General features: G+C 24.3%; 1 protein-coding gene across 1 annotated transcript; it reads right to left on the bottom strand.

Annotated features, from left to right (window-relative positions):
• Positions 1 to 1,771: 1,771 nt before the first annotated feature.
• On the bottom strand, positions 1,772 to 7,216 carry LOC129615933 (brain-specific homeobox protein-like). The gene is made up of 5 exons (XM_055531362.1): positions 6,923 to 7,216; positions 3,867 to 4,072; positions 3,337 to 3,507; positions 3,163 to 3,270; positions 1,772 to 2,234 (listed from the first exon to the last, which is right to left on the bottom strand). The coding sequence occupies exons 2-5, from the start codon at positions 4,051 to 4,053 to the stop codon at positions 1,900 to 1,902; spliced, it is 801 nt and encodes a 266-aa protein (XP_055387337.1). The 5' UTR covers positions 4,054 to 4,072; positions 6,923 to 7,216; the 3' UTR covers positions 1,772 to 1,899.
• Between the last annotated feature and the right edge of the window lie 5,594 nt (positions 7,217 to 12,810).

Raw genomic sequence — 12,810 nt, forward strand, 5'->3', positions numbered from 1 at the left:
GAAAAATTTCATTACAAATTACGTATTTGTAATCAAATACGATTGTCTACCAAAATGCATTCAGATGTCTTGTTTGACAATATAATTTAATTCCTCACAATAGTTAGATCGATTGTATAACATCTAACCGATTTAAAAAAGCACCAGGCGTACAGGAAAAGGTATTTGACTATCTATGGTCAGGTGAATAATACAATAGTAAAACGTTGCCCTCCGACCCGAAACAGTTTGCCTTGTATGTTTCTTTATCATGTATGTAGTAAAATCGTCTAGGTCATACATGATTAAATCATAAAATCATCTAGCCCTAGTTAAGAAATTAATATTTAAATATATTAAGAATTTCAGTATAGAAATTTACTCAATTATGAAAATGAATTGGTTAATTTTAAAATTTTTTTTATGTAGTATGTAGTTAAAATTTGTTTAAGTAATCAAATTTTACATTATCCTTTATAAAATTGTGCATGTGTATGTAAAACAAATTTGCATATTATGTAAGTATACATATACATATAATCAAAGTAGAACATTTATAATTTTTTTGATGGAAACTTCAAAAGAAGGAGGCGTTTACAATGCACTTAAGCAATTATATAATAGATTTAGCTGAAAATTTTATGTTATTTCATACTAATTTTATAGATTTTTGTATCTAGATTGTGAATTATTACGATAAAATGTTACAAATTTAATTTTCATTTATTTTACATATATAGATTAAAGTATTAGAGTTGGCGTTAAAGTATTAGAGTTGGCTGAATGCCCATTAAAATTTATGTAAATCAATTAATTTTATAATAGTTTAATAGAAATTTTTGAGTTCCTTGTTAAATATACATATGTATGTTTATGTACGTATGTATGTAATTCGTTTTATTTATGTATAACTTAACGTAAGAACGATTTAAATTATTCCCTATTCTTATTTATTTTACGTTATCTGCCAGGGTCTACCAAATATTTTGCTATTGGTAAAATGAGCATTGAGCAGAAAACAAATTTCTAACATTTACTTAACTCAGTCAATACTACAAGTTCTTATTTGCCAAATACGGGAGATTACATACTATTATTGTTCTGTCTAGCTACTCAATAGTTGTTCTTAGTTTGGGTGATTATAGTTATTTCATTTGAAATTATTTAGATTCCTTGACATTGAAGTTACGGTAATACTAGACCATAACACAATTTAGCGGTTATTTTCTAAGCTGTAAATGTTGTGTATTTTACTTGAAAATTACGGTAATGCGATATTTATACATTAAATTCCGGTATTTTGGACATTTATATGCGTATGTGTAGACATATTACTTGGAATTATTTACGGTATGCAATTTAATATTGGAGTAATGAAATTTTATTTTATTTTTCAATAAATTAATCTACATAATATAATTATATATATATATATATATATATATATACGTTCTTTTATTTTGTATTTCATTTATTTATTGAAAGTACTTAAATTTTTATTATGTATATATGTATATATAGACAAAACAAGGTAAGTTTCCTTAATTGACAATAATATTTTAAAAACTATTGTATAATTTTATATAATATAATTTTAATGTACTCCATAATATATTATCAAATCTTAAGAAAACTTAAAACAAAAATAAAAAAAAAGAAATAAAATAAATTAAAATACAATTTTAATATTACTATTATTATTAAATATGCATATGTATATATGTATTTGTATTTGTATTAATTATAATATATTTATTTATTTTCAATTCTTTTTCCTTTACAAAGACGGACAATTTATATTAAAGAATTCTTCATTAATCCAGTAACTTGTGTGTATGTATTTAAAAACATAATAAATGAATTTACGATATATTTATGTATACGATATATACGATATCGTATATCGTAATTTTTATTTTTTTAATACTCTTTGCAGTCTCCAACAATATCAACATCACTTTCATCATCATCATCATCAAAATCATTTTCATCACTACTCAATGGTTCACAAGATGATAAATCTTTTCGGCGTGTATTAATTGCATGATGATGATAGCTATTTGATGTTATAAATTTTTGTAATGAGCTATCATTTTGTTTATTTAATTCAATTTTATCAATTCCACCATTTCCACCACCTCCTCTTCCATGTAATAATAAAGAATTGTCAGATGATTCATGTAATTGTTGAGATTCTGATGATTTTGGAAATTGTATAATTTTATGTTCATCATTTTTTGAAAAATCTACTGGTTCTATAAAATACAAAAATGAAATATAAAATTGCATGTAATATGTATAATAAATTTAAATAAATTTTTTTTTTTAAATTACTTAAAAATTTTTCTAAACCCTTTTAAATTGATTTAATGGTTCCTTTTTTATGATCCTGTATGAAAATTGGCACTCATAATTGATATAAGAATGAGAACATGATTGTGAATGTTATTATGCTCATAAGTACATACATATATACGTTACATACAACATGAATTTATGTTAAATAAATGTTCACAATGGATGCATTGGTTTATGATATGATTTTTATTTACCGTAATATTATCAAGATGTCTGAAGTGTTTGTCTTATAATGTAAATGATTACAACACTTAAAAATTTTTGTTTAGAAAATTTTCGTTAAAATTATATGCTAATTAAATACCTAAAATAATTAAAATTGGATGAGAAGCTGTGAAGTTCCCAAAAAAAAAAAAAATAATTAAATTTCAATAGTTGGGAACAAAAAGTTTTACCAAAAACTATAAATTTCTCATAATTATTTAATTTGTTGATGGAAGGATTTATTTAATTTGTCACCGAAATTTAGAAAAGGTGTACCTTTATGTGCAAATTGAGAAATATCCAAAAATTTTACAATAAGGTCAATATAACACTTTCTTTTTTTTAGGGTTCAATTTTTAAAGGCTCGAACAGTTAAAGGCAAAACTTTTTTTGTGCTTTCAATTTGGCTCGCAAAATTTTCGGATGCAATAATCCTATAGAACATGTTGGGAGTATAAAATCTATGTCCGAATGATATAGCAGCCACATCAAGCCGCGAGATCCTCCTGGGGGTTACAAAGCCCTACCTCCCCCCTAAGCATCCCAGTCACAGGCGAGCAACCGCCTTGCATTCATACAATAAGTGTTTCATACATGTATTTCTATGTTTTATATACTAACCATTTGTTGTATCCTTTCTTCTCAATTGTTTTTTATGCTTCATTCTTCTATTTTGAAACCATGTTTTTACTTGAGTTTCACTTAATCCTAATGCTGTAGCTAATTCGACTACAATAATTATTTTATTTTTTGTTTTTGAATCAAAAAAAGAAAATTACAACAAAAAAATATTACCTCTTTCAGGAGTTGATAAATATCTTTGAGCCTCAAATCTTTTTTCTAAACCTGTTAATTGTGGATCACTAAAAACAGTTCTTGCTTTTCGTCTTCTACAATGCTTTAAACTATTTGCATTCATACCAATACCTAAAGCAATATCTGGTATACATCCAGTTGAAAATAGACCTAAAATTTTAAAATTAATCTACTTATATAAATAAATAGCAGTGGTAAAATTCAAGTAAATAAAGAGCAATTGAGACAAAAAAATGCTTAGCTCAGTTAAATCAAATTTCTCTCATTAAATTATTATAATTTGTAACATGATAACGTAAGAGTTTGACAGTACAGTCATTATTATAGGCAATTAAATTTTCATAAACAAAGATATGTGGTGAATTTTTATATTTTTGTATTAAATAATGGATTGGGGAAGTTATGAAACCTACACACGTTCAATATATCCCATATAATATGTTATATTTATGATATAACATATGTATAACATACGTAAGTATATAATGCTTATATTATAACTTACCTACCTTGATGTAAAAAATATGGATCAATAGTTTTGAAAGCCCCTGATGAGGGGCCCAAATATCCTAATGTCATTTGTAGGAAACCTTGTTCGGCAAAATGTGAATTTGGATATAACATACATCCTGCCGGATGTGTATTTCTGTAACCATCTTCTTGATTTGCTGTAAGATTATTAGCGCTAACGTGCATGGGATTTGGTGATCTTAATCTGAAAAATATTAAAAATGTATAATTTTTTTGTAGTATAACTAAAAATGCATATGAGTTCGGTTAATTATTAATTATTTGAACTAAGATATTCCACATAATGTGAAATATATTTGACATTATTTACGATAGAAATAACGGGAACGTCCTATTTTTAGGTAATTTATTCAGAGGGCTGAATTTTGAGTTACATTTTCAGATATTTTAAAATAATATTACATGTCTAATTATTGTTCTCTACATCACCCGTGAATTATTATAATATAAAAAAAAAATTGAGTAGAATTGACGTCGGCTATACGGCGGCAAATTACTTGCGGAGTGTCAAAAATAGTATGTTAGTGAAGGTATATGGAAAACAAAGAAAAAATGAGAAAAACTACAGTTGTGTATTTTTATTAAATCTGTGATACCCGTACGAATTTGTTATCCTATGTACGAATAAATATGCCATAGCTGACTATGGGACAGACTATGACTTTAAGTTGCCATATAACAATATTAATTTATTCAAAATTTTAGTACTGCATTTTTGATATTTCCTAAGAAATGGTCAAACTACTACTGTAGTTGTATGGCAGCTACCAGAAAGAGCCAAGCAATTTTCACGAATTTTAACAAACACGTTGGATTTACTAATATATTCGCTTATGTGAAATTTCAATATCACAGCTTTCATAGTTTCTGAGATATAGTCAAAAAAATTTTGAAGTTGTATGGCACTTACCCGTACCGGTACGCTGATCATATACAATTTAAATAGCGCTCTGGCATTTATATAATAATAAATCATTTGTGAAAATTTAGTGAACTTAGCTCAATCAGTTTTTCAGTTATTGTTGGGACGGACGGACAAACAAAGCTAAATCGACTCAGAATTCGACGCTGATCAAAAACATACACTTGAGTCTATATCTCGGACTATTATTTCTTAGCGTTACAAACGGTAAGGCAAATTTAGTATACCTTCCGAACATACGTTCGTACGGGCATAAACACTACATTTCAGATGAAAGGCGATTAATTTGGAATATATGTTTGAAAAAGTTGCTATAGTGAGAGCCATATTTCGACCCCCTGGAAAGAAGATTTCGTTGTTTCGTACAAAACGCTATTCGCGATATGCTAAAAACAGAAACATTTTTCTGGAAAAATTAGAAAGCTTAAATCAAAAAAAATAAAAACAACGGTCAATGAAGATAGAGTCATAGTATGTTTAAGTAAAAAAGATCCTATTCTTACTTCTACCAAGATTCAGCAGCAAATGAAAGAAGATTTCAATTTCGAAGTGTTAGAAGATACTCTGAGAACTGTTAGAAGATATTTATTGCACGCCGAACTCAGAGAACATATTACCAAGAAGAAACCTCTTGTTTCTTTAAAAAATAGAAAACGTCGCTTAGAATTTACAAAAATGCATAAAGAACAACCTTTATACTTTCCAAAAGTATAAGTTTAATAGAGTCTGTAGCAACGGTAAATGCTATGTCTATTATCGAAAAAATGCGTTTCGTAACCCACACTATACACTCTAAAGACTATTGATGTGATTTAAATTCTAAGCACGGTGATGAGATTTAAATTTTATTGTTTTAATTTTTAAAAATTTCGGTGTCTTATTTAGCTGGCCACTATATAGTGTAATCAACCAATTACATAGTTGTAGTGATTAGTGAATGATAATTTGTTGCAAAATTTCAGGTCTTTAAGGAATTCTAATTCAAATTTAAAAATTTAAAATTGTAACTAATTCTAATTTTCTTTTATTTCTCTCAAGTCTCGATTTTCTCAAATTAAAAATTATTTCAATAAATTAATTTTGTTAAAAAGAAATTCTTCTAATTAAAAACTTTCACAATTTTTATTCTTTTATCGTATTTTATGTTGTATTAACTCAATTTCGGCAGAGTATATATAAAATAGACGTAGGTTTTTGGGGGACTTCAATTTATTTCATATATAAAATTAATAACTATATACTCGTAATATCACAATAAGATTTAAATATGCTGTTCTGTTATACTATCAATTAATTTTAATTTATTTTTCAAAAATTATTTTATAATTTAAAATTTCAAAATATTTTTTTTAATAATATTTTAATACAATGTTACTTTAGAAATAATTTCATCCATCATATACTCATAGTTCATACATAAAATTTGAATTTTATTATTATTAAGGTTAACTATACGGACGATTTCCGTCGCATTTTCATAAAATAAACTTGTACACTATTTTCGGTAATTAAAAAAAATTTCACAATTTTTCAAATTTTTAATATATTTTTAATATTATAGGTAAATAAATTTAAAGAAAATTTATTTTTCTCAATTATAAACACAATATTTTTTTTATCTAATATAAAGTTTCAATTCCACTATACATTTATATCGTTTTTTTTCTTCCTTTTTCACTTCTAGTGAGGAGAATAGGGCTAGTGCATGATATTGTACCCTAGTTTCATTGCGTCATAGAGTTTTAACTAAGTATAGGTGACTACCTTGCCGTAGCTTTTTTTCTTTTCGTATTAAATATTTAAGTTTACTAATATTTACTTTTTATATTTTTTTAGTTTTTAATATCGTATTTTATGAGTATATGAAAATTACTTACGTATAATATTTATAAAAGTATTGTATATTAAGTTATAATATTAAACATAATTTTTATAATGACCTGACCGGGGATTTTGAACCCGAAATATTTTATATCGTAATTGAGAAAATTTGAATTCCGTATATATTATGTGACCCTCTATTTTTATATAATATATATTAATATTATAATATGTAATAATTATTATTATATTAATAATTATAATAATTAATTATATATTATATATATATACCTATTATCAATTGCTATCCTCTGTATAATATCATCACTTTTTGAACATATTCCTTTTTTATCGTTATTACTCGTAATATATGAATTTTGTGATGATGTATTTGATCCTTTTTTAAGTAAAATAGGATCATCAAATTTTTCATTTATTTCTTGATTATTATTATTATTATTTATATTAAATAAATTAATATCATCTAAATTATTATTATTGTTATTATTATTATTTTTATTATCATTATTTTTTTTACGACATAAAATATCTTCAATTGAAAATGGGGTCTTATTTATATTTGTATCCCGATGATTATTTTTAAGATTTTGTTTAATTTGAACCGACATCAATAAAATATAAAAATAAATATTAATTTTTTCCCGTTTTAAATAAATAAAAATTTCAATTTTTTTTTTTTATATTTATATTTTATATGCAAATATATTTTATTAATAAATTTTTTTTTTTTTATAATAATGAACGAGTCACGTTAAAACTTTATATTCATCTATTTTCATATTAAATTTTAATGATTTAATGTTACTAGATAATAACAGATTGATGATGTGGTCCTTAAGTCTATATTTTGTATATATATATATATGTATATATGTATATGTATATGAATTTAAACAATCCAATGAGTAACGAGCAATTGATATTGGTTACCGCCCAAAATTATGTATAAAATTTTGATATTTTTTTATTTTATAAATGTATCTATATATATATATATATATATATATGTATATTGTATGTATATATCATTGTCATAGATATAATATTATGCTTGAATATCCTTTATATTTCAGGTGTTATTATGTATGTATTCAGAATCATGTATCTATTTACAATAATAAAAAGAACCAAAAAAAAAAAATTCTGCTCATGTCATTTAAAAATTATTTTATTGCATAGTTACAAAAAAAAAATTTATGTGTTTGTATGTATGAGTTCATATATACATTTTTGATTATAAATGCTGAAAAAGAAAAAAAAAGAGCGAAAATATGTTAAAAGTTAAAAATGAAGTGCAATTATTTTAAAAAGGATATTTGGTATAATATGAAAAATATCTATATGTTAATATATATAACATACATACATGATACGCAAAAAAAAAAAAAGCAAAAAAACAAAAAAAGAAAAAGTGATTTTTTATTTTCTAATTGCATGTACACGGTAGCATTTTTTTCATTCAAGGTTTGTAATGTTATTCAGTATGAAATATGAAATTTTTTTTAATAAATTCAAATCTTAATGTTATACGATTAAATGAGGAACTCAGAAGCCAAATGGTATAACCGTCACTCCTAAAATTTTTGTCACAATATATGGATTGGGCCATTTTGGCTCCTTAAATAGGGTATGTGGCACAGATCTTATATACTAAATTAAATATTGGTAAACTATGTTTTCATTATGGTGCTATATAGAAAACACAGTCATTAAAAGTTGAGTGACGTGAAGATTGAACTGGAAGTCAAATTTGTAAAAATTTAAAGCACGATTATTCAAGTGTTCGATTTCATATGTGTCAAACAGAGTTTTTTTTAATGACAGCTCATTTAACAGTGTTTTTTGCGTATCGTAATCAATTTCGTATTTTTTATATAGGTAGGAGAGCGCTCTTCATATGACAAACATGCAACATAGATGCCGTAAGTACATGACATAAGAGCAGAATGTAGACCAACAAAAAAAAATGCTTTAATTCTTGAAAAAAAAAAAAACAAAACTAATGGGGTAGTTTATATTTAAATTGTCTTTTAGTATACACTTCATTGTCTTTAAACATTTAGATATTACGTTTAATTCACGTTTGCAGTTCTAACAGCGAAAGATCTTATTTGTTAAAACTAAACTGCAATAGTAGAAATACCAAAGTAGTGCTGTAAACAAAAACTCTGATGTCAACAAGTTTGATTTATATTCTCTACTAATTGAAGTTAATGAATATTAAAGGCAGAATAAAAATTTTTGCGCGGTCGATTTAAAAGAAGATTTTTTGCGAACTACCATTGTAGATTTTTCTTAGAACTGCAAACACGAATTCAACATATTAACTCAGCAGAAATTTCTTGTATTCAAAGGAACGAGAATATTATTAGTGTAATATGCACAATATCTATTTATATATATATGTTCTTGTGATTGTGTATTTCAAATAGAAGATTGCGCGTAGCATCTCAATGTAAACAATACTTAGTAATCATGTAGATTACAGTATATAAAGCAATATAAAAAGCAATTCATCGGCAATTTTTTCATACCTCTATACCTCAGTTGGTAGAGCGTCCGCCTAGAAAGCCGTAGCCCACTGGTTCGAGTCCACTTCGAGGAGATAACAATTTTTTTTAATTTTTCTGTCTTTAATTTGTTCCTTTCATTACGTCATCCATCTGTTCTGCAGTCATAATATTATTAGTGTAATAGGCACAATACATATTAATTAAACAACTGCACGTTGTCATGGTAATTCACCAAATTCAACCTTTGATCAATATTTAATTCTTTAGTCATTTCTTTCCAATAAATTTCTCCAAATTGTTTCCTATAGTTTATTGAAAAGTTATTCAACATTTTATTTTTCGTTTTGCATTATTATGCTTTTTATTTTTTGCAGTATATATATTTTTTTTTTACATTATGCTATAAAAATATGTGGGGAAAATTATAATGTTAACATAATAATTATTATAAGGAACATAAATTTGTGTTGTGTATATGAGAATTTTTTTTATATAGTTATGTATAGAATAATTTGTAATAAATTGTGATTGGTGGTTTACTAAAGTGAAGAATGAAACCATATAATTTTATAAATCAATTGTTTCCACATAATAAATTTTTAATGAATAAACAAAAAATTCTAAATTTTTACTTTGCTTTCTCCTACAATAATAATTAAGACCAATAACAAAATTAAGTTGTTTTAAACAAGAAAACCGAAACTTTTTCATATAAAATGATATATATATATATATACATACATATACATACATATATGCTTTTAATTTAATGAGAATGTGCAGTAATTTTTAATTAGACTGTGATTTGAAAATATTTTTATGTATTAGGTTAGGTACTTATACGCTTAATTAAAATATTACAATTTATTATAGTTTATGAGAAGATTATTGAAATTTTCAAGAATTTTATAAGTGATTCTAATGTTATATATTGAAATATTTTTCAAAAATTAATGATTAATTTCCGAATTTTCTATATAAATATTAAACTCTACATATTAAAGTTAAAATTTTAGTTATCCAAAAAATTTTTCAGTAATGAATGAATTAAAAAATAATACAACCATAATTTGAATAAATTAGGAAGAAAAATTAAAATGACGAATTTGAAAGCAGAATTGGAAAATATTCAGTTCTGTTTTTTAAGAAAAAAAATATACTAAAATACGAAAAATAGTATTTCTAGTAAATAAAGTATAACAAAATTTGAAATAACAGCAAGTACTACAATATTACAAGAATTAATGCCCAATCACGGAAAGGTGTCGACATATGTATGTTACATTGTTTCTACTTTGTACTCAAGTTCGTTAAATAGCGGGATTTCAAATGATCAGCATGGTGAAATGATCAACATTGGAAATCATCTTTACAACATGAAAAAACCACACACAACGTTGTGTAAATTTTGCTGTAGGGAGAATAAGACATCGCTTAAAACTTCATTCAACTGTGACCTGTTGGCTAACAAAAAGCTTTCATTCCTTCCTGGCTATTTAATCTGGCTAGATCAGCTAAATGTTGCATTCATCTCATTTTGTAATATCTCAAGTTTCCTGACCATGATGATATTTGGACTTAGGGATCAGTCTACAACAAACAATCTACAATCTATACAATTTGTAAGAGGTTTTGAATTATTTTTTTATACTTACGTTGTAACAAATGTAAATTTGCAACAAATTATAAAAATAATTAGTCATTTTTCGATGTTAAAAGAAGAAAAATAACAACTTCGATGTCCTTTGGGTCTTTTGCACTGCCAAATATTAAAGAGATTTCTTTATATTTCCTTTTTATTTACATAGTATATGTATATGTACATTTAGACAAATATCATTTCATGTCTAATTCTGACTCTTAAAATAATTCAAAAAATTTAGCTAAAATCAAATTTTTCTTCATTAATTAATTTTATTATTTACCATTAGAGAAGTTTCATTTCCAAAAATTTCCGGAATTCCAGTATTTTAAGTAAAATATACTCAATATAATAAATTGATTGATGTATTTTGTAAAGAACTTTAAAAATTGAATCCAAGATCCGAAATATGAATTGAAGTAAAATTAATTTCAATGCGATATAGCACATAGCGGCTTAGTATATTCTTTATGGCAAAAAAACCTTAGTCCTGGTGCAAAATGACTTGCATTGTGAAGATTCGGAATATTTGAATTTCTTTCTATTTATCATATTTTACTGAAATTTATCAAAATTGCTTTGCCTGCTTTTATACAATTAAAAAAATTTTGTAAACATTTAAGTAGAGTAATGATTTTATTTACAAATTTATTTGACAGTGTTTTGACAAATTGTAAATAACAAAGTAATGACAAATAATTTATAGTACCTAATTTTCAATATAGTCTTCTTAAATAATTGTCAAAAATTTTAACATAAATAGTACGTAGGACGAAATTTATATATTACGATATACGATATAACTTATTCAATTATATTGCTAATTGTATATAATAATAATTTATACAAATTTAATTATTATAATAAATATTGTGAGGTAATTATATAACAATGAAGGACAATTATATTATTTATTATATTAATAAAATTTTTGAAATAATTATTACGTGATATTTTTATCTTAAATTTTGCAACTCTAAGGGTTTTATTTTTTATAAAAACTTTTTCCTTACGTTATAAGAAAACTATTATACAATATATTTTATTGTATGCAAATGAACATCCACCTACACAATATTAATAATATACACATAGGCATATATATGTTCTTGTAATAAAGAACATATTTGAATACAAAAATTATGATTTTATTATTTTAATAATAAAAAAGGAAAATATTCTTAATTAACCTTTAACTAACCTTAACTACTTTTTGAATTCTATGAAAAAAAAATTATTAGAATTTTATAAGTATAAAAACTTTTTTATTAAATCTTATTTTTGTTTTTTTATCTTGTATACAAAAATATATGCATGTATATATCAAAATTTTAGTATAGATTTATGTATATATAAGAGCCATAAATTGGGTAGAAAGAAGAGGTCTTTAAAAAGGAAAAAGAGTACAAACATGAGATCTAATAAAATAAAATTTGAGGCACATTTGTTATACATATACAAACATATTATAAGTATATATATATATATATATACTACATGCCTATGCACATATAGAGCACACTTAAAAAAAAGTTATACTAAAATTTTTAAGCTTATATGAAAAAATAATTGCTCTTATTGGGTGAATTTTATAGCACGCGTTTTTAATTTATATAGAGAGAGAAAAAAACAAACTAGTCCTTTTTTTTTTCAGTGATACTCAAAAGAAAATTTTATTAAAAATATTGTGGGTGTGTTTTATATAAAATTTAATAAAATTTTCATTTATAAATGTATATGTGTAATGAACGGCTATATGTACACACATATAGCCCCAGTCTTGATATTCCATAAATTTATCAACATTTATATACATATATACATACATATCTATACTTTCAGGTTTATGAATTTCTCTACGGCAACGAAACTTTATTAAATGAAATTATTATAATATACATATATACATATACATATGTATATAGGGACCAAAACAAATTTAACAAATTTGTGCACAATAAAAAAAAAAAAATAATAGAAAATTGAAGATAAAAAAAAATAAT

The sequence above is a fragment of the Condylostylus longicornis genome, unplaced genomic scaffold, assembly GCF_029603195.1.
Source record: "Condylostylus longicornis isolate FDR11 unplaced genomic scaffold, ASM2960319v2 ptg000153l, whole genome shotgun sequence".
NCBI lineage: Eukaryota > Metazoa > Arthropoda > Insecta > Diptera > Dolichopodidae > Condylostylus > Condylostylus longicornis.